At 41.3% G+C, this 23,080-nt stretch overlaps 1 protein-coding gene across 1 annotated transcript in view; it reads right to left on the bottom strand.

Annotated features, from left to right (window-relative positions):
• THBS2 (thrombospondin 2) overlaps nucleotides 1-23,080 on the bottom strand; it is a 287,917-nt gene that overhangs the window by 157,928 nt on the left and 106,909 nt on the right. Inside the window, 3 exon segments of the mRNA XM_030195961.1 lie at nucleotides 1,085-1,170; nucleotides 9,667-9,789; nucleotides 9,792-9,914. Of these exon segments, the coding sequence (XP_030051821.1) occupies nucleotides 1,085-1,170; nucleotides 9,667-9,789; nucleotides 9,792-9,914 (332 nt within the window).

The raw sequence follows: 23,080 nt of genomic DNA, 5'->3' as shown, positions 1-23,080 counted from the left end.
TGATTTTTGGAAAGAAAAGGTTTGATAATGTTGTTCTCGTTGTTGGTTTTTGTTCATTGTTTCCTATTAAAGCAAAAGTCTTGTTTAAATTAGCTTGCTTGTGTTTAAAATTTTTACATGGTTTGTCTCCAGAAAGTTTGACTCAGTCAGTGGTATTTCCTTCAGTCAGAAAAGTTTCCAGGTCAACAGATTCCTCTGTTAACATGTTCATCTTTGAAGTGTGTTCAGCGTAAAGAAGATTGACAACGTCTTTTTCATATACAGCCTGAGGGGATCCCTGTTCTGTTGGCCTGAGGGCATTGGGCAGCAGCTTTGCATCGTTTGCATCTCATTACTATGTAACTCGCAGTGACGTAAATATCACTGCGGACATTAAGTTGGACTGCGATAGGGTTCTTTAAGACACGTTATGAGGAAAATATAGCAACTGAAGCCCTAATGCACCTTGATAACTTCCCTGCAAGTCATGGCAGGTTTCTCACATGGGGTTTGTCTTCTTTAGGGTGCTAGGAAATGGGCTTAGAGTGTGCTAACACGAGACTTTCCCATACACTAAGCTCATTTCCAGCACACTTAGGAAATAGGGCCTTATCAAGTATTATTCTTTTTCAGGTCATGTGCTAATGTTTGCATTACCACGTGTAGCCTGAAAAAATTGACACAGGATCACTTACCACCTCCTGTGCTATGGATGCACTAAGCAGTACAGCATGCAGACGTTAATACACTAGCTGAATGGCGCGTCAATGCTCATTCTCCACCTCAACAAGCCTCCTCCAAAAAATAAATACAAAAATATTAATACCGCATACTTAGCGCACACAAAAAGATTTCTTACCACAAAATGCTTTAATGCATTTCCTGGTAAATGTTTTCACATGTGCTAAGAGTGCATAGGGCTTAGCTCACTTTAGTATACATACCCTATAGTGTTGGAAGTTTTTTCATCATTCTACAACACTTTCTTTTTCTGGCAATAGAGACCCCTGATTGTCAACACACCAAATCCTGGGTAACCCATTCCTAGTTCAAGTTCAATAAGCTCAGTTTGTTTGGAAAATGCAGCTTTGCTTTATGTTCTCACCTGACAGGTACATTTTGTGCAGCTGTCCACAATCCAGACTTCATTTTCTGCAAATAGGCGATCATTCTGCCAGCACATACTTGATTCTTTATGGTTCTGTTGGGCCCAATCAGTTCCCACAGAACTTCATTTCTGCAGACTGATAGATTAAGATAGAAAAAAAAGTAAAAATCAGTGAGCAAGATTTAGTCTTGATTTTGCTTCAAAAGTATATTAAGTATCAAGAAAAAGTAAGTACTACCATTTGTCTACCTAACTTTAATCATATTCAATTTATATGACACAAGGCAGGGCTTTTTATATGACCAAAGGAATGAAATAATTCAGGGTCCCTTTTACAAAGCGTCGGTAAGCTCAATGCGAGCTTACTGCATGCTAGCCTGGAACTACCGCTGGGTTAGCGCACAGTTCTGCCTTGAGTGCACGCATTATAGGCGTGCTAGAAAAATTTTTTATTTATAGTGCGGCGCTAACTGGGTGGTGATTGGGCATTACTGCTCACTGTTCGATTGCACCAGGTTACTGCGGGAGCCCTTACTGCCACCTCAATAGGTGGCGTTGTGTTCCCCCCCCCCCCCGCATGGTCATGTGGTAAGAGTAATCTTATCGCATGACCTTTTTTTAGGGGCTTTTTACCCTCTGTGGTAAAAAGGACCCTGGTGAGTGGGAAAAACGGCCCCCACCGCTACTGCTGGGACCTTTTTCCTGCAGTTTAGTAAAAGTACCCCTCAGATTGCTGTACCATGGTTATCCATACTTCATATTTTCCTCCTGATATTCAGCCCATGGTGATATGCAGTGTTTGAGCTGCTCACAGCCCTGGATTGACCTGATCCTGGATATTCAATGCCGGGGAAATGAGCGGCACTCGGTACTGAATATCCGGGTATCAGTGGTCACCTGGAAGTTAACTATGCACTGACCATTATTCAGACCAGTGCCCGGTTAACTTTAGCTCATAATGGGCATCTTTTACCAAACTGCACTAACGATTCCCGAACAGCAGTGCTGAAGAAGCCAATTAAAGCTGTGCTAGGAATCACTAGTGCAGTTTGGTAAAGGAGGCCCAAGGTTAGGACAGTTTTTTTTGCTGTCCTAATTTTATGCAATTACTTAGCCGGTGAGCAGACTGAAAATTGCCACTACTACTACTACTATTTAACATTTCTAAAGCGCTACCAGGGTTACGCAGCGCTGTACAATCTAACAAAGAAGGACAGTCCCTGCTCAAAGGAGCTTACAATTTAAAGGACAAAAAAGTGCAGTCAATCAAATTGGGGGCAGTCTAGATTTCCTGGATAGAGGTACAATGGTTAGGTGCTGAAAGCAACATTGAAGAGGTGGGCTTTGAGCAAGGATTTGAAGATGGGCAGGGAGGGAGCTTGGTATATGGGCTCAGGTAGTTTATTCCAAGCATAGGGTGAGGCGAGGCAGAAAGGGCAGAGCCTGGAGTTGGCAGTGGTGGAGAAGGGTACTGAGAGGAGGGATTTGTCCTGTGAGCGGAGGTTACGGGTAGGAGCGTAAGGGGAGATGAGGGTAGAGAGGTAATGAGGGGCTGCAGATTGAGTGCATTTGTAGGTTAGTAGGAGAAGCTTGAACTGTATGCGGTACCTGATCGGAAGCCAGTGAAGTGACTTGAGGAGAGGGGTAATATGAGCATATCGGTCTAGGCGGAAGATAAGACGGGCAGCAGAGTTCTGAAAGGATTGAAGGGGGGATAGATGGTTAAGTGGGAGGCCAGTGAGGAGTAGGTTGCAGTAATCAAGGCGAGAGGTGATGAGAGAGTGGATGAGAGTTCGGGTGGTGTGCTCGGAGAGGAAGGGGCGAATTTTGCTGATGTTATAGAGAAAGAAGCGACAGGTCTTGGCTGTCTGCTGGATATGGGCAGAGAAGGAGAGGGAGGAGTCAAAGATGACTCTGAGGTTGTGGGCAGATGAGATGGGGAGGATGAGGGTGTTGTCGACTCAAATAGAGAGTGGAGGGAGAGGAGAAGTGGGTTTGGGTCGAAAGACAATGAGCTCGGTCTTGGTCATGTTCAGTTTCAGGTGGCGGTTGGACATCCAGGCAGCAATTTCGGATAAGCAGGCTGATATTTTGGCCTGGGTTTCCGCAGTGATGTCTGGTGTGGAGAGGTAAAGCTGGGTGTCATCAGCATAAAGATGGTATTGGAAACCATGAGATGAGATCAGTGAGCCCAGGGAAGAGGTGTAGATTGAAAAAAGAAGGGGTCCAATGACAGATCCCTGAGGAACTCCAACACTAACCAGTTAAGTAGGTGCTCCACCCCTGGCCCGCCCCTAACCTAACCTATTTTTTAAACACTAACTGACATGGGTTAAAAAAAAACCCAACCCCCCCCCCCCCAATCTTGTATATTCAGTAGCAGTACCTGAATAGTAGCTCCTGGTGAATATCCAGAGTCAGTGCTGACTGGTTAGCAGCAATATTTAGGGGGGTCTTTACTAAAGCTTAGCTCAAGTTATCTGCAGCAGATCCCATTTTATTCCTATGGGCCCTGCTGCAGATAACTCGAGCTAAGCTTTAGTAAAATACCCCCATAGACAGCAACAATGCTATCCTAAATTTATCTGCATAGCTATCTGGCTCCTGGTCTCTGGCTCCACTCATGGACTTTCCTGGCACTAGCTAGACAGTGCAGCAGAGGTCAAAGGAAATATTCACTGTACTATCCAGTTAGTACACAGAATAACCCTCTCATCAGCACTTAACTGAATTAGAGCCACCCCTACCCAGATAAGTGCCTTTGAATATTAGCACCAATGTAGCAGTATTTTCAGTACACTGTAATTGAACTGCAACCTAGAAAGCTGTAAATACTCTGCATTGCAGAAAAATAACTGGGACAGCTCCCCTTCCCCTTCGTTGTGCCCATAAATGGGTTTCCCACATACCTAATGATGGCTCCAAATTTTATAAATATTTACATTGCCCTAATAAGAGTCCTCTAGTGGGATTATGGAGTATTTGGGAGGGGAATCTTGATACTGGGGAAGAGATGCAGTGGAATAAAATTTGGAGGACTTCTTTTCAAACCTTAAGATCTGCATCTCTTCAGCACCTCACCTATTACCTACTCAACAAGTGTTATTGGACTCCAGTTAAGGTTGCTAAATGTAGTCCAGAAGTGGGAAATAGATGCTGGACGTGTAAACTACAGATAAGTACTTTATCACATATGACATATACTTGTATTTTCTTGATTGACTACTGGACTAACATTTGGACTTGAATTTCTACTATTTTTGCTCTGCAGGAACCTCTTACTTATAGAATTTATTTGGAAGTCGATAGGCCTCACTTGACCTCTACTCAAAGCCCATAAGGAGTCTTTGATTTCTTAATTTTGATTGTTGTGAAACTTATTGTGACACACTAGAAAGACACTTCTCATTTGACGATGCAGCGCCGGAGGAACACCGTGTGTCTATACTATAAATATGAAGGGGTATTACTTGAAAGACAGGGAGGCATCTGTGTTTCCAAAAGATATTGGACCAAATTGGATGATTTTTTTTACTTTATATGTGAACTCTTATATAGTTGTTTCTGATACCTATGTTGTGTTGTTTTATTGTTTGTTGTTGGTTCTTGGGTTTTTTTTTCTTGAAAAAAATCAATAAAGAGATTTGAACTGAACTAAAATAAATAAATAAATAAAACCGGGACACCATCACTGCCTGCATAATTGTACTAAAGATGGAAATAGACAAGTAGGAACAAATCTGCCTTATAAACTCGTCATGCATTGCAAGAGCTGAATCTATAATGACTCCTAAACCACAGTCCTTTGCAAATGTAACTTATCAAAGTTACTTAGTCATGCATTGAAAGAGCAGAATCTATAATGACTCCTAAACCAGAGCCCTTTGTAAATATAACCAAAGTCATATTATCAGTGGAAGAAAATCACATTGGATGGGCTAGAGTGTAAATTTTAAGGGGTTTCAACGTTAGCTTTAGAACTTAGTACAAGAACAATGCTGGGCAGACTTCTACAGTCTATGCCCTGAGAGTGGCAAGGACAAATCAAACTCAGGTATAAAGTGTCACATACCATGTAAAATGAGTTTATCTTGTTGGGCAGACTGGATGGACCTTACAGGTCTTTATCTGCTGTCATTTAGGGATCTCTATTTTTCAGTCCCCAAAGCACTGTATTTTCTTGGTTGATTTTCAAACCAGTGGACATTATCCATTGACTAATCATAGAAAAACAAGATTCTAAGGAAGCAAATCTAGATTCCAATAAATGCATGCAGTCTAGTGTTTTGTGCTCAAGTTAAATGGTTAATACACTCTCTGTGTTGCTGATTTAACCTGAATCACACTGACCCCTGAAGCAGGCTTTATGCCAAAACACGGCCCTTGAAGGGTCTTTTGGGTTGGTTTTATTTGGCGAATAAACCCTTTGGAAGCTCTTACTCCTTGTTTGACTTGGTCATTTGGAATTGTTTCCACCTCCACCCTTGTTGTTTTGTGCTTGCTTCTCCTGTGGAAGTTATGGACCCTCTTTCCTTTTTTCACCTGGACTGCGGTATATTCACCCAGGCGTTTGGGAAGCTGGTGATTTTTCTGAGTTTGATGGGACCAGGAATACAAGCTACTGATGTGTACTTATTTTTTTTATCCTACCTATTTTTTTAGGCACGCTAAGATCAAGCCATTGAATAAACCGAAACAAAACTTATTGATGTCATTGAGCTTGTTAAGCAATTAATTTGTGCGTGCAAATTTGGGTGCCATATATAGAATCTGTGGAATAATGTGCCTTCAATTTAGCCACCCATCTATCCCAACAACTTTGTTCTACTCATCTTGTCTATGGGTCTACACATTTATATGTCTTAACTGAACTTTCATTGTATCAAACTGATATTATAGCATCGCATCTGTTATTTGAACGCTCTAATATGTGCCTGTTAAGGTATATCATTGTTATTGTACTGACATCATGTTTATCATATCTCTTGTATAAGTGTTCTAATATGATGCCTATTAAGGGGTTTAATTTGAAATATGCTGCCATCATAAATATATCTATATTTTATGACTATTCCTTTATACTGCCTATTATGATGTAAAAAACCCCAAAATATTTCCCAGCAATATCATCCACCAAATATTCTTACAAAAAAGTGTTCATAATCAATTCTGATATTCAACATGATAGTAAAAGGACCATCAGAAATGGAGCATTTCAAACACACAGTCACTACTGCTGATTAATACGATCATCATCGGTCTTTAATTTTTTACTGTTTCTTCAAATAATCCATCTATATATATATATATATGCTATTTGAAGAAACAGTATAAATGAAGGACAAATTATGTTTGTAGGCGATTAATCAGCAGTAGTGACTGTGTGTTTGGAATGCGTCGTTTCTAACAGTCCTTTTATTATCACATTTAATATGAGAATATGAGAATTGATTAGTTTTCTGACTAAGAAGACTTTGGTGTAAGAGTATTAGATGGATGATATTGCTGGGACATATTTTGTTATTTTGTGAATTTTCCCCGCACTGAGTTTTGAGCCCTTTGTTTAAAATTGGCCTATTATGATGTATCATTAGTATTTATTTATTTATTTATTTGTGGCATTTATACCCCGCTCAATAGCAGGTTCAGTGCGGCTTTCAAAGTACGGTACAAAGTATGTTACAAAGTATCGCAGAGAAAATACAGGGATGGAAACAATGTACCAAAGAGATGACATAATTACTTAGCTTAGGTTCAGTATGGTGCGATGTATTACATAGATGATTCAAAGTATGGAACAAAATGTCGCAGGGACAGCATAATTTCATAGAGTGGGATAATTACATAGAATGGGACAGTAGTAAGAGGTGTGTTGAGGGGATTGGAGTGTGGGTGATATATTGGTGTGGAGTTATGTTTGAGAATTAGGATGGGTCGTAGGCTTGTTTGAAGAGATAAGTCTTCAGCAGTTTTCGGAAAGGTAGATGCTCAGTGGTTTTTCGGATGTGCCGAGGTATGGCATTCCAGAGTTGGCTGCCTATTACAGAGAAGTTGGATGCGTAGTAGGTTTTGTATTTAAGGCCTTGCAGTTAGGGAGATGAAGATTGAGATATGTTCTAGAAGTACTGGTCCAGTTTCTGGCTGGAAGATCGATCAGGTTGGGCATGTAGCTTGGGGATTCGCCATTGAGGATTTTGTGGATCATTGTGTGGGCTTTGAAGTGTATTCGTTCCTGGGAGCCAGTGAAGTTTTTCACGAAGTGGTGTTGCGCTTTCGAATCATGATTTGCCAAAAATGGGTCTAGCTGCTGTGTTTTGGGTGGTTTGGAGTTTTTTCATGACTTGGGCATGGCATCCTGCTGACGTTTATCATATTTCTGTTATATGATTGTTCTATGATGTGTTTTAGTGTGTGTATTTCTGACACCACGGGGCTCATTTTCAAAGCACTTAGGGACTCTTTTACTAAGCTGTGGTAAAAATGGCCCTGCGATAGTGGCGGGGGCCATTTTTGCCATGCACTGCGGCCCACAGCGGGTAAAAAGACTCAAAAAATACATGATAACAGAAGAGAGGATAAACACCATACACACATAATCAATAGCAAAAAAAGTAAAATAGCAAAAACCACAATAGCGTTCTGGACAATTATATGGATACTTATTACGCTTTGGGCGATATACCTTGTCCATGTGGTTCTTTTCAACCTTGTGCTATTAAATTTATAAGAACCTTTGGTGCTAGACCCCTGATGCAGGCATTTGTATGCCGAAACAAGGCCGTGTCGGGTCTCTTAGAATTAAAAAGGACTACACTTATCTCAATCCTGAAGGCCAGTTGTGATTTTTTTTTTTTTTTTGCTATCAAAAAATACATGGCCATGCGGCAAGATTGCTCTTACAGCTTGGCCATGCAGTAGGGGAACACTTACCACCACCCACTTAGGTGGCATTAAGGGCTCCTGCGCCAATCCAGCGGTTACTGAGTAGTGCGCGGTGCTGCCCAATTACCGCCGGGTAACTGTTGCATTACAAAATCAAGTCCTATTTTCCCCAGCATGGAAAATGGCATACCCTGGGGCTGGAATTACCGCTAGCACCTGCGTTGGGCTGGCAGTAGTTCCAGATTAGTGTACGGTAAGCCTGCATTGGGTGTACCGCCACTTTGTAAAAGGGCCCCTTAGACTTACAAAGTTCCATAGGCTACTACTGGACTCATTTTCAAAAGAGAAAACATCCAAAAGTGACATAAGTCTGCATTTGGACGTTTATCTCACAGAAACGTCCAGTATTTTCAAAACCTCTTTTTAGATGTTTTTCTCTGAAGTCCATCAGAAGGATATCTAAATCTCAAGGGGGCATGCCAGGGCAAGTTCATGGCGGGACTTGGGTGTTTCTAACATTTAGACGTCTTTCAGCCATAATGGAACAAAACAAAACATCCAGGACTAAAACTTAGACGTTTTGAGCTAGATCTGTTTTTATTACGAATAAGGCACAAAAAGATGTCCCAAATGACCACTGGAGGAAATCAGAAATGACCTCCCCTTACTCCCCAGTGATCACTAACCCCCTCCCACCCCCAAAAAATTATGATTAAGAACATTACTTGCCAGCCTCTATGCCAGCGTCAGATGTCATACCCAGGTCCATTACAGCAGCAGGCAGGTCCCTGGAGTAGTTTAGTAGTAGGTGCAGTGCACTTCAGACAAGTGGACCCAGGCTCCTACCTCCCCTTACCTGTTACACTTGTGGAGGAAACTGTGAGCCCTCCAAAATTCACCAGAAACCCACTGTACCCATATATAAGTGCCCCCTTCACCGTTAGGGCTATGGTAGTGTATACAGCTGTGGGTAGTGGGTTTGGAGTGGGTTTTGGGGGGCTCAGCACACAAGGTAAGGGAGCAATGGTCAGATGTGTACCTAGGAACATTTTATGAAGTCCACTGCAGTGCACCCTAGGGTGCCCTATTGATTGTCCTGGGATGTCAGGGGGACCAATCTACTAAAAATGATGGCTCCTCCTACGTCCCAATGGCTTGATTTTGGACGCTTTGCACTTGGATGTTTTTTTTTTTTAAATGGCCCAAATAATTGTCCAAATCACAAAACGTCTATCTTTTTTCAAAAATGACCTTCTTTCCTGTTCAGAATTTGGATGGTTTGTAAAAAAATCCAAATTCTGATTTAGACATTCTATCAAAAATGCCCCTCTATGCAACTTTGTAAGTCTAAGTGCTTTGAAAATATACCTCCACATCATGTTCCTATTACTAGGATTCAATCAAGTTTACCTCATTAATTTCCTTTATGCTTATATTTGGTCATTTTACTATCATTATGCTGTTAACAGAATTGTAAGTTTTATATCAAGCTATTCCTGCTGTACACCTCCTTGAGTGAATCTCTATAATGGCAATTAATGAACCCATCGATTTATAAATTTACCCTCCTTTAATGATATATTTGCACCTGTAGATTCAAAATTTACATGTGTTTGCAGATATGCAGGAGCAATATGCTTACAAACTCTGTGGATTCTATAAAACTTGCCTTATTAATAGCTAAAATGCAAGACTACATTTCACCAATGGAGAAAATCCCCAAATCTGGCCAATGGCTAAATTAGTACTCACCACTTTTTTTAGATTATCTACTAAATTGTTAACAACCATACGAAACCCGTTCATCTCAGGAACAATGCGGTCAGCTCGTCACATGAGTGGTCACAGAAATCCACATTTTTATCTGACTTTGGACCAACATATTCAGTTGTAATAGGAGTGAGGTGAAGGATATCAGTGTTTTCATTAATGGTGTTCACTTCATCTAGTAAAATGGAAATAAAAATAAAAATGGGGTTTGAATATATAATCACATTTTCATTTATTGCACATACTTTAAGATGTTTTTGGAATAGCTTAATCAATGATTATTCTCAGGATGTCTTAAAATTTATGAAGGTACAGTATAGACTTGATTATCTGATGTAAATGGGACTGAGTCATTGTCAGAAAATTGAAAAGTCGGATAATACGGAAAACAATGGTAACCCCTTAAAAAATACACAGAAAACATACCTTATGCATAAAGAACAGGCATAGGGTATCTGTCTTTAAAATACATTACTGTAGCATGTGAAGCCAGAAAACAGGAAGAGAACCTGTGCACTTCTTAACGGCAACACAATGACAACATCAGGGGTGGGGGTGTCTGTTGGATATGCCAGATGGTCAGATTAGCGAAGGTTGGATATTCGAGACTGTATTGTAATTTTATAATAGAACAGCTACAACATTTTTCAAAAATCCCAACTATTTTATAAATGCAACATAAGTACCTACATACCTTATAAAATAGATTCCAAGAACTATCCCTAGCAGTGCACACATTTCTCAGTTTTACACCTGCTCTGAAGCACGAGCACATTTTGCTGCACGCATTTGGTTCATTAGTGTGCCTTAAGAAATATGGAGCAGAATTTTAGAAAGGATATCCCAACTCAGAATAAAGATGTCCAAGTCTGTATATCAGATATGGATGTCCATATCTCATGTATTTTAGAACAGGCACTGCCAACATACAGTCTGTTCTAAAATACATGAGAAATGGATGTCCAAGTGCGTCCAACATGAACGTCTATTTTACAAGCTGAAATATCCAAACTATGAATGGGACAAAATAAGGGACATGGATGTCTTTGTGGTAGCAAAAGAACATTCATATTATAAATGGCCACGGGGCCTCCATGTGGAGAAATAGCCAAATGTGCCTGAGAACCAAGGAACCAGGGCAAAGAACCAAAGATAACTACTGCAAATCCCACTCTAGTTGTTTCTAACATTTATTTACTTTCCTTACATACAGATCTGTTGTTTTATAGCTCCTTTCAGCTTAGACCCCGTCTTCCACTTCTCTTATGTCCTCCCATCCCATTTCTCTAATGCCAGCATGCTTGAAATACAGCACTTTTTGTATGTCTGCACTCTGCTTTAGCTCCTACGTCAAACCATACCATTTGATGAGCACTACTGCCCAGGTAGCCATTCACCCAGACGTTAGACACACTTTCTCTATTTCTGACTACTAGATCCAGTGTTGCCCCCCTCCGTCCTGGGCTTTGTCAGTATTTGCCTGAGTAGAACACTGATAGTTATCCTCAAGCTCTCTACTTTTTGATCCTGCAGATGAAAGATACAATCTGCATCTGGTAATCTCCCAGCAAACAGCACGTCGCCTTTGATTCCAAATTTTTGGATATCTATGCCCAGATACATCTCCAGCTTTGTTTTTGTATTTTAGTTCTGAAGACTACACATGTGTGGATAGAAGTTCTATATTCTCTTTCTAAAATAATCTATATTGCTTCCTCCAATCTGTCTCTGGTTTCTTTCTTTTTTGGCACCTTTTAGATGGTTTATGAAGTTTTGAAGAAAACTTGGATTTCAAAACCTTTTTTTCTAATTATTTTTGAAGTGGAATTTGTTTTTTTTTTGACTAATGATTGATTATGCCCTTGCCCAGTACATAATTCACTTTGAATGGGCTTTCTAGGCATGAGAATCTGTATCGTGGTTTGTTAAGAGACCCTTAATTATTTGGTGAGCAGGAGTATTCTGAGTTTTTTTTTTTTTACTTGAATTGTTTATAATTTTTCCATCTTAAGAAACAGTACAAACAAGACAACAAAATGCTCAACTATAAGGAAAATTAACAAGGAACAGATATACATTCCAGGAATTAGATCAGAAACTACAGTTCTACTAACCCTTGTCATACAATAAACCAACCAAACAAGTTTAAGTCAGCACGACTGCTTCCAGAGCTCAAGAAAAAGAAAAAAATAAAGGAAAATCTATTAAGTTATATTGCTGTTACATGTATATACTGTGAAGCAGGATTGGGGCATTCTGAGGTCTTTTTTCTCCAGTTTGTATCCTATATAATAAAACGCACCTCCAACATTCTGAAGCTGACTGCATGGCTGAGGCATTCCTGCTCTCTGTATCCATCTCCTGAATTGACATCACGTACTTCCGGTTTCGTCACAAGCAGAAGTGACCAACCACACGAGGTTTCTCGGCTTCAGAATGTTGGAGGTGCATTCTATTAAATAGGATTGGTCAGTTCCTTGAAGCACAGCCAGAGCTCAGCGTCCTGCACAGTAACGCTCAGACACCAGAGAAAGAGAGGGGGGGGGGGGGGGCTGACACCAGAGAGAGGGAGGGAGGGAGGGAGGGGGGGCCTGACACCAGAGAGGGGGGAGGTATCTCTGTCACACACACACACTCTCTCTCTCTCACACACTCTCTCTCTCTCTCTCTCTCACAGTCAATGTCTTTCTCTCTCTCTCACTCTCACACACTGTCTCTCACACACTCTATGTCTCACACTGTATCACATTTACTCTCTATGTGTCACACAGTCACTCACACACTCTCTTGGTCTCATACACTCAGTCTCACAGAGAGTCTGTGTCTCACACACACTCTCTCTCTCCGCACACACTGTATCTGTGTGAAACACTCTCTCTCACACTGTGTCTCACATACGCACTTGCACACACTCTCATTCTCACACACACACTCTCTCTCTTTCACAGACACACTCGCACATTCACTCTCTCTCACACACAGTCACTCTCACATACACTCTCTCAAACATACACATTCCGAGGAAAAACCTTGCTAGCGCCTATTTCATTTGTGTCAGAAATTTTTTTACTAGTTTTATATAAGTTGCTCAGCTGCTAAAAGCCAAGAAAGTGTACCTTTTGAGCTGTGATTGTAGTTTCGATTTTCTGATTTTTGCAGTTTTCTTCCTATTGAAGGGTTATTGAAATCATTCATTATTATAGAGTTCAGAGGGTTACTCAGGAGCCCTTTTAGCAAGCTATGGTAAGAAGGGTCCTATGGTAGTGACAGCGGTCATTTTTGCCATGCGCTGAGGCCCTTTTTACCACAGCAGGTAAAAAGGCTGAAAAAATACATTGCCATCTGGTAAGATTGCTCTTACCGCATGGCCATGCAGGGAGAAGTATTTACCCGCCAGCCATTGAAGTGGCGGTAAGGGCTCCTGCACTAACCCAGCAGTAACCGGATAGCATATGGGTGCTACCCAATTACCGTCTTTTTTCAATGTACCACCTACCTTGGAAAGGGAAAGGACAGACTACATAAAATAGAGAAGGTCAATAAGTGGCTCTAAGCCTGGTGTCAACAAGAAGGCTTAGATACATAGGAGGATGGGGCAATATATGGAAAAACAAAGGGCTCTACTTTAATAATGGGCTACTCTTTCCGTAGCAGGAAAATGGATCCATGAGGAGAAATTCAGACATCATGTTGCTAGGTATTTAAACTTGGGAGTGGTGGCATTCAAGAAGTTGCCCTCTGCAAAAGCAAAAGTATAATAGTGGAGGGGATAATGTTAATATTAAAAAAAAATCTAAGCAACAAATGAGCACAAATGCTCACAGACTAAGCAAAAAGCTTAGCTTAGCAAGGTTGAGGCCGACTTGGATATCATTGCTATCACAGAGACATGGTTCAATGATTCCCATTTAGGATGCAACCATGTTGTGCTATAATCTTTTTAGGAAGGATAGGGAGAGCCGAAGGGGTAGAGGAGTGGCACTTCATGTGAAAAACAATATCAAGCACCTGAAATGCAGGGAACTGTCCAGATCTGTGAGATTGGGCGATACAGAAATTTCTCAGTAAACATAAACATAAATCTAGGGAAAAGAGGAAGTGATATGGATCATCCTGGAAAGATAAGATGGAACCTACATCTATACGGGTGTTGTCTACAGAATGAGAATGAAAGAAAGAGATTGTGGATGTCTGCCAAAGTATTCTGCTCAAATGATGATGGAACCCACGAGGGAAGAGGTGATGCTGGATCTAGTACTGCAGATGGAGAAAGCTTTTCAAACATCTAGGTGGGTGCTCACCTGGGGTCCTTTTACTAAGGTGTGCTGAAAAGTGGCCTGCGCTGGTTTAGACATGTATATTGGATGCGCGCAGGTTCATTTTTCAGCGCACCTGCAAACAAGGCCTTTTTTTAGGCTGAAAATCGACCAGGCAAAAATTGTCAGCGCACGTACAATACTAATTACTGCCCAGTTAGTGCTGTGCACCAGAAATTTTCCAGCATTCATAGTGGTTGCGTGTAAAAAAAATGAAATTAGCACCTGGGCCACACAGTAGCTGTGCAATAGTTCCGAATTGGCGTCCATTGGGCGCGTGTAGGCACCTATGCAGCATAGTAAAAGGGCCCCCTAGGCAATAATAATTGTCACAACATATAGTTTAGTAGAAGTGTTAAATCAGAGTGCAGATACATAAACTTAAGTAATGGATTTCAAACATGGTGCCTTTATTAAAATGGGGGAGTACCTAATGAAAGGGCTGATGGGAGAAGTAGAATAGAAGAAATGGAAGGGTAGGGTTCCAAGCTGAAAGTAGCTATTAATATGGCAACAGATCTTTATGTAAGTGTGAGGGAATCTATAGGATGCTGCTCCTCTCCCTTAATAGCACTCCTCACGGTGTCAGAGCCACCTTAAATCAATAGTGCTGCCCAAAGGGGAAGTTGACAGTGGTGGGGTGGAGTCAGGGCATGGTCCAAGAAGTATATAAGTTGAAGCCATAGCTAAATTAAGAAGACCCAGAAGGGAAGCAGCGATGCCTACGGCATGTCCTCCACCACTTATATATGAATTGTAATAGCTACAGTCACGTAGGCAAGCTCCACTTGGAACCTTGTAAATTTTGTACTTTGACCTGACTAATTGCTAGAGACTTCCCTGTAACTTTGAGGAACCAAGCCAAGGTCAAGTAAAGTGTGCTGCTGTACTGAGAGGCAATAAGGTTCACAGTGGCCCTGCAGGAGCAGGCTACACAAGGACATTGTTACATTTACAGACTAGTTTTATGTTGCCTTTTTCCTCCAATCTGTGAATGGAACAGGACCACTGATCTAACAGCTTTAATACATGTTCTGTTTCTTCACCTGCAACGGCTGTGTGGCTGTGGTCTTACCTGGGTTCTGGGACCGCTTTCATTGGCACTACCACGTAAGGAAAGTAAACAAAAGTAGAGTAAAGGAAACCTATATGGCTTTCAAACAAGTGACTGAAAAATTAAAGGCAAAAGAGGCAGTGTTCAAGAATAACAGAATGCCACAAGAGGAACACAGAATAAATTTCCAGGTAAAACTCAAAGAAGTGAAGAGGAAATACGGCTAGCAAAAGCACAGGTGGAAGAAAAAATGCTAAAGTTTAAGGAAGGGTGACAAGACTTTTTATAGATATGTTGAGAAGGGAGGATGGCTAGATATGGGATTGTAAGACTGAAAGATGCTGAAGCCCTGCCGTGTGGAGGTTAATGTGAAAAAGCAGATATGATAGTAAATACTTTTCTTCTGTGCTCATGGAGGAAAATCCTGAAGAAGGCCTATGGTTGGATGGCAAGGGTATATAAGGAAATGGAGATATCATATTTTTCACAAAAGAAAGTGTTTATGAACAGCTTGTAAAGCTGAAAGTTGACAAAGCCATGGGGCTAGATGAGATACATCCAAGATATTCATGGAACTCAGAGAACCTTGGTGGGACCTCTTAAGATTTATTTAACAGATCCTAGGAGATGGGAGATATTCCATGGGATGGAGATGAGCAAATGTAGTTCTGCTTCATAAAAATGGAGACAGGAAAGAAGTAGGAAACTGCAAGCCAGTAAGCCTTGCTTCGGTATTCGGAAAACTAATGGAGATGCTGCTGAAGGAAAGGATAGTGAACTTCTTGGAATCCAAAGGGTTGCAGGATTCAAGGCATCATGGTTTTACCAAAGGAAAATCCTGCCAAATGAATATAATTGATTTATTTGACTGGGTGACCAGAGGGCTGGATAAAGGGCATGCACTAGATGGCCTCTACTTGGATTTCAGCAAAGCCATTGATACAGTCCTTTATAGGAGGCTCATGAATAACTGTGGTTAAGTGGATTGGAAACTGGTTGACTGACAGACAACAAAGGGTGGTGGTAAATGGAAGGAAAGGAAGTTGAGTAGTGGAGTGCCTGAGGGATCAGTTCTGGGGCCAATTTTATTTAATATATTTGTGAGTAGCATTGCCAAAAGATTAAAAGGAAAATTTTGCCTTTCTGAGGGTGATATGAAGATTACCAACAGAGTGGATGCCCTGAAAGGAGTAGAAAACCTGAGACAAGATCTATAAAAATTAGAAGAATAGTCTAAGGTCTGGCAGTTAAAATTTAATGTGAATGTACCAGAAGAATAAAGAATATTTTTATTTTAAATTACCTGCTCCTTGAGGCCTGGGGAAGCTTGGACATGTTTAAAAGGTCAGGAGTTGGAGATGGATCCGACACAGGTGTTGTGTTTTCATTGTGACCCGTGATGATTTGGGCCGCCAAGAAGATAGAGGAGGCAGGCAGGACTCTCTAGGAAAGTCCCTTGGCTTTCTTGAGGCTTGTTGTGGGGATGGAGACTGTCTGGAGTGGCTCAGATGTCACGATGTGCAATGACATCACTGTTGATGTCACACATGCATGCACAAATGGGAGGAGAGGTCCGAGTGCTCAGGGGGTTTCACGGACTTGTTTAAGCCCTGCACCACCAATGAAATTTATAAAAAATATTAAAAATAAGTGGGGCAAGTTTAAATTAAGCCTCGAAGAGAGGGGAAGGGTTTGGGTTTGATGTGTGAGATTGCTCAATCAAGCATATGTGGGGAATCCTGTGTTTTATATAAATTTAGCCTTGATGGATATTGTGATATGAAGGGGGGGGGGGGTCAAGAAAGTGCTCAGAATGGCTAGAGTGTGAGCATGCGCATAAAGTCAGGGGGAGACCTGCACTGACACCTGCAATAACCTATATATTAAAATGTTAGAAAGGAACTTAGCAAAAACAGTCGTTGGAGGAGAGCAATGGAAGACCTGGTATTTCATTGCTGCCTGGTCAAGGCATGGCCTCAAAGCAAGATCCTTGGGATTCATTAAGTAAGGTATTCCCTGTTGTGGCTACTTCAAAGATATTTAAACTTGAGATTTTAGGTGAGGCGCTGACTCAGTTAGAAGCCTCTACAGGGCTGTTCTCTGGAACTTCTTTGGTGTAATCTGTACAAACGTAGGCTCAAGCACATGAAGGTAGTGTTAAGGAGTTTAAAGAACAAGTTATTTTTCTGAAGCAAGAGAATGGAAAAATTAAAGAAGTGCAATCTGCTGTCATAAAAGATAAGAAGTGTTAAATAGAAGGGTGGAAATTTTGGAAAATCAAGTTAAACATCTCATTCCTCGTTTGTTGAAGTTTCTCATAATAAGTGCAGTTTCACCACTGGAAACCTTTAAGAGATATCTTATGGAAGTATTGGAATATCCTTCAGATGCTATACCACCTGTTGCGAAAATGTATTTCCTACCTAGGAGAAAGAAAGAAAGAGATGACTACTACTACTACTACTACTATTTAGCATTTCTATAGCGCTACAAGGCATACGCAGCGCTGCACAAACATAGAAGAAAGACAGTCCCTGCTCAAAGAGCTTACAATCTAATAGACAAAAAATAAATAAAGTAAGCAAATCAATCAATTAATGTGAACGGGAAGGAAGAGAGGAGGGTAGGTGGAGGCGGAGTGGTTACAAGGGTTACGAGGTCAAAAGCAATGTTAAAAGAGGGTGGGCTTTCAGTCTAGATTTAAAGGTGGCCAAGGAAGGGGCAAGACGTAGGGGCTCAGGGAAGGTTATTCCAGGCGTAGGGTGCAGCGAGACAGAAGGTGCGAAGTCTGGAGTTGGCAGTAGTGGAGAAGGGAACAGATAAGAAGGATTTATCCATGGAGCGGAGTGCACGGGAAGGGGGTGTAGGGAAGGACGAGTGTGGAGAGATACTGGGGAGAGCAGCAGAGTGAATACATTTATAGGTTAGTAGAAGAAGATTGAACAGGATGCGAAAACGGATAGGGAGCCAGTGAAGGGTCTTGAGGAGAGGGGTAGTATGGAGTTAAAGCGACCCTGGCGGAAAGATGACACCTGTGAAAAGTGTGGAAAGCATTCTGAATGCCTCATTGGGCTCAGTGGACAGTTTGGATATTTCAGGTGTCTTACAGTTAGCTACAGCTGTGGTGGGAGAGAGATACATTGCTTGTCTGTTTAATATTTTGAACAAGCCCTGAACTCACTGATGTGAGTATAGTACCAGAAAGCTTCCAAAATTTTTAAGGGACAGACGATTTGGATTTTTACCTGATCTCTCAGGGCTACTCAGGAGAGACGCAAGTTATTTCTGGCCATGCACCAAAAGACTGTCTTTTAGGTGCAGTTTTTCCAGTTGAGATTTCCTTGTAAATGTACAGTGAAGTATATAAATGAGCAATATGTTTTTCTTTATCCCTCAACAACTTAGGTCTTTTCTTAATGAGAAAAAATTTTGCAATTGGTGGATCTGTGTCTTAACTTATTACATCCTTGGTGTGACTCTTAGAGATGTGACTGGTTTTAGTGTGTTAGAATACCTAATGTCAGTTAGCCTACATTATTGGTTTTTTTTTTCCTTTTTTTCCTTTTGTCCTGATGTTCTTATTCCGACCTTCTCCTTTTGGTGGGCTAAATAAGGGAGAAGAGTATTTTTTTTCTTTTTCTTTTACTGTTGCCTCACAATTTTTTTATTATATGCTTCTACACTGTATTTTGTTTTGCAAGAGTGTTCTTGAATCTAAATTTGAAATTATTATAAATAAAAAGTTTTTTAAAAGATTTTAAATTTAATATGATATTCCACAGAAAGCCAATGCAGCTTCTTCAATACAGGTGTAAGAATAAAGGTGCAGAAACCCAAAAGAGAGATACCGAATAGGAGGGGAGAGATTAGTAAGCTCGACTCAGGAGAGAAACCTTGGGGTGTTGGTGTCTGAGGATCTGAAGGTGAAGGAACAATGCAACAAGGCGACGGCCGTGGCCAGATTGATGCTAGGCTGCGTAGAGAGGTGCATAACCAGCAGAAGAAAGGAGATGTTGATGCCCTTCTACAAATTGTTGGTGAGGCCCCACTTGGAGTATTGTGTTCAGTTTTGGAGGCTGTATCTTGCTAAAGATGTAAAAAGACTGGAAGCAGTGCAAAGAAAAGCTACAAAAATGGTATGGGAGAGGCTTGCTGACCTGAACATGTATACATTAGAGGAAAGGGAAACAGGGGTGACATGATACGACGTTCAAATATTTGAAAGGTATTAATTCGCAAATGAACCTGTTTTGGAGACGGGAAGGCGGTAGAACTAGAGGACATAAATTGAGGTTGAAGGGGGGCAGACTCAGGACTAATGTCAGGAAGTATTTTCTCATGGAGAGGGTGGTGGATATGTGGAATGCCCTTCCATGGGAGGTGGTGGAGATGAAAACGGTATTGGAATTCAAACGTGCATGGGATAAACACAAAGAAATCCTGTTTAGAAGGAATGGTTCCACGGAATCTTAGTGGAGATTGGGTGGCGACGCTGGTAATTGGGAAACAAAATGGGAGCTGGGCAGACTTCTACGGTCTATGCCCTGATTGTGAAAGAATAGATAGGGATGGACTGGAGTGTAAACTTTAAGGGGCTTCAACGTTAGCTTCAGAACTTAGTACAAGAACAGTGCTGGGGAGACTTCTACGGTCTGTGCCCTGAGAAAAGCAAGGACAAATCAAACTCGGGTATACATTTAAAGTATCACATACCATGTAAATGAGTTTATCTTGTTGGGCAGACTGGATGGACCGTACAGGTCTTTATCTGCCGTCATTTACTATGTTACAATGTAATATGCTCAAAGTGGCTAGTACTAGTTATCACTCTTGCAGTGGAATTTGGACCACAAAGATTTTAGGGAAGATTTAGAAATTCTTAAAAGCAATCCATTACAATAGTCAAAGCAAGTTCATACAATTGTACAACTGTCATACCACGTCAGATATCCATGTGGAGAGTATCTGATGGATTAGTTCTGCCAGCATCTACAGTTTCCAATGGAACCAATTAGAAAGACTGTTTATAAACAGTACTGGCACTGAAACATATTAATGGCTTCTCAGGGACAGATACTGGGGTTTGCCTTCATGCTTGCTCATGCCATTGCCTATTCCTACAGGCTTTTGCCTAGGACATTCATTAAAGGGCATATTAAATTGTTCTACCAACTTTGGTAGCCAGCCTGTGTCTTAAAAACTTCACTTGATATTAATCTTTCTGTGTATCTGTCCTCCTCAATTTGCCCTCTCTGCTCGCTGACCTACTGCCAAGTAAGCTGAGCAGATCGGGAGAGGAATTCTAACCACGCTTGGAGGACCAGAGACATTCCTGCATTTGTGGGTTCCACTACAACGTCATATGGCTTGGTTATGTAAACTTTGAGAAATCAAGGAATAGATAGAAAAAGTTATTTGATTGTGACATACTGAGTGACACCATTTGGTGCATTGTGGGTATGCCGTTTTGTTTGTCTGAAACATAATTATTAATGGTATTGGAATTATAAACTACAATTATACTCTTAGCAGTAATTAGTTCCTAACTTAATAAGTAAGGAACTAATTACTGCTAAGAATATAATAGCTAGCTCTGCTCATTTGCTTTTCCCATTTATACAATAAATTTTATTTGCACAGAATAGGTTCCTTACTTGTAGTTTCTTTGCCAGTAATCAGAGATGCAGATGTTCAAAACTCCAGTGCTGTACTAAACAGCGGCGGAAAAATTCTGAAGAAACTCCCAAATGTTCAATGCTAATGACATGCAAATTTAGGCACGCTGTTAGCATTGAGTATTAGGGAGTTCAGTGGGAGGACAGTGTCTGAGGGCACATGCGCTGAAAAGTTGTGCGTTAAGCACAGCTCTTGAGCACATGTGCCAGAACGCTGGTGGTGGGGGTTGGGGGGGGAGCAAGAGGTGTCTGTGGCATGTGTGCACCATTGGCTGCACAGAAGCAGCCCCCTGGCTGGAATACAGAGCCCCTTCTGAAATCCCCAAATGCCGACGAAGTGCACGCAGCTTTGGCATTTGCGGTGAGTAGCCCAGACTTCCAGATCTGGGTTTTAAAGGAGGGGAATGCTACAGAAGACTGAGCTGTAAGCAGCCTTTTGCAGCCTTTTTTCACTGCAGCTTTAGTTAAGATTCTCATAAGTACATAAGTATTGCCATACTGGGACAGGCTATAGGTCCATCAAGCCCAGCATCCTGTTTCCAACAGTGGCCAATCCAGGTCACAAGTACTTGGCAAGATCCCAAAAATGTACAATATATTTTATGCTGCTTATCCTAGAAATAACAGTGGATTTTCCTCAAGTCCATTTTAATAATGATCTATGAACTTTTTCTTTAGTAAGCCATCCAAACCTTTTTAAAACCCTGCTAAGCTAACTGCTTTTACTACATTCTCTGGTAACAATTCCAGAGTTTAATTACACGTTGAGTAAAGAAAATTTTTCTCTGATTCGTTTACCTAGTATTTTTGGAAAGAGTAAACAAGCAATTCATGTCTACCCATTCCATTCCACTCATTATTTTATAGATCTCTATCATATCTCCCCCTCAGCCGTTTTTTTTCTCCAAGCTGAAGAGCCCTAGCCGCTTTAGCCTTGCCTCATATGGAAATTGTTCCATCTCCTTTATCATTTTTATCGCCCTTCTCTGTATCTTTTCTAATTCCAGAAAAAACAAAATACGGAAGAACTCAAGAAAACCAGACTCGAAGATAGATGAAAAGCCAAATTTATTGCACGAGACCCTACACGGTCCGTGTTTCGGCCAACCAGGCCTTCCTCAGGGGTCTGCTAATGCTGTCCAAGCTAATGCGTGAGCCGTATAATTGAAATTAATTTGGCTTTTCATCTATCTTCGAGTCTGGTTTTCTTGAGTTCTTCCGTATTTTGTTTTTTCTGTTGTTTTTTTACGGGAGAATTGGACTCTCTTTGTTGTTTCTTTTCTAATTCCACCATTTCTTTTTTGAGATGTGGTGATCAGAGTTGAACACAAGGAGGACCTTGCGAGACTGGGAGAATGGGCGTGCAAGTGGCAGATGAAGTTCAATGTTGACAAGTGCAAAGTGATGCATGTGGGTAAGAGGAACCCGAATTATAGCTACGTCTTGCAAGGTTCCACGTTAGGAGTTACGGATCAAGAAAGGGATCTGGGTGTCGTCGTCGATGATACGCTGAAACCTTCTGCTCAGTGTGCTGCTGCGGCTAGGAAAGCGAATAGAATGTTGGGTGTTATTAAGAAGGGTATGGAGTCCAGGTGTGCGGATGTTATAATGCCGTTGTATCGCTCCATGGTGCGACCCGCACCTGGAGTATTGTGTTCAGTACTGGTCTCCGTATCTCAAAAAAGATATAGTAGAATTGGAAAAGGTACAGCGAAGGGCGACGAAAATGATAGTGGGGATGGGACGACTTTCCTATGAAGAGAGGCTGAGAAGGCTAGGGCTTTTCAGCTTGGAGAAGAGACGGCTGAGGGGAGATATGATAGAAGTGTATAAAATAATGAGTGGAATGGATCGGGTGGATGTGAAGCGACTGTTCACGCTATCCAAAAATACTAGGACTAGAGGGCATGAGTTGAAGCTACAGTGTGGTAAATTTAAAACGAATCGGAGAAAATTTTTCTTCACCCAACGTGTAATTAGACTCTGGAATTCATTGCCGGAGAACGTGGTACGGGCAGTTAGCTTGACGGAGTTTAAAAAGGGGTTAGATAGATTCCTAAAGGACAAGTCCATAGACCGCTATTAAATGGACTGGAAAAATTCCTCATTTTTAGGTATAACTTGTCTGGAATGTTTTTACGTTTGGGGAGCGTGCCAGGTGCCCTTGACCTGGATTGGCCACTGTCGGTGACAGGATGCTGGGCTAGATGGACCTTTGGTCTTTCCCAGTATGGCACTACTTATGTACTTATGTACTTATGTAAGGTGCAGTTGCACCATGGAGCGATACAAAGAC

This window comes from Microcaecilia unicolor, chromosome 3 (genome assembly GCF_901765095.1).
Source record: "Microcaecilia unicolor chromosome 3, aMicUni1.1, whole genome shotgun sequence".
Classification (NCBI taxonomy): domain Eukaryota; kingdom Metazoa; phylum Chordata; class Amphibia; order Gymnophiona; family Siphonopidae; genus Microcaecilia; species Microcaecilia unicolor.
This window is presented reverse-complemented; position numbering and strand designations above follow the sequence as displayed.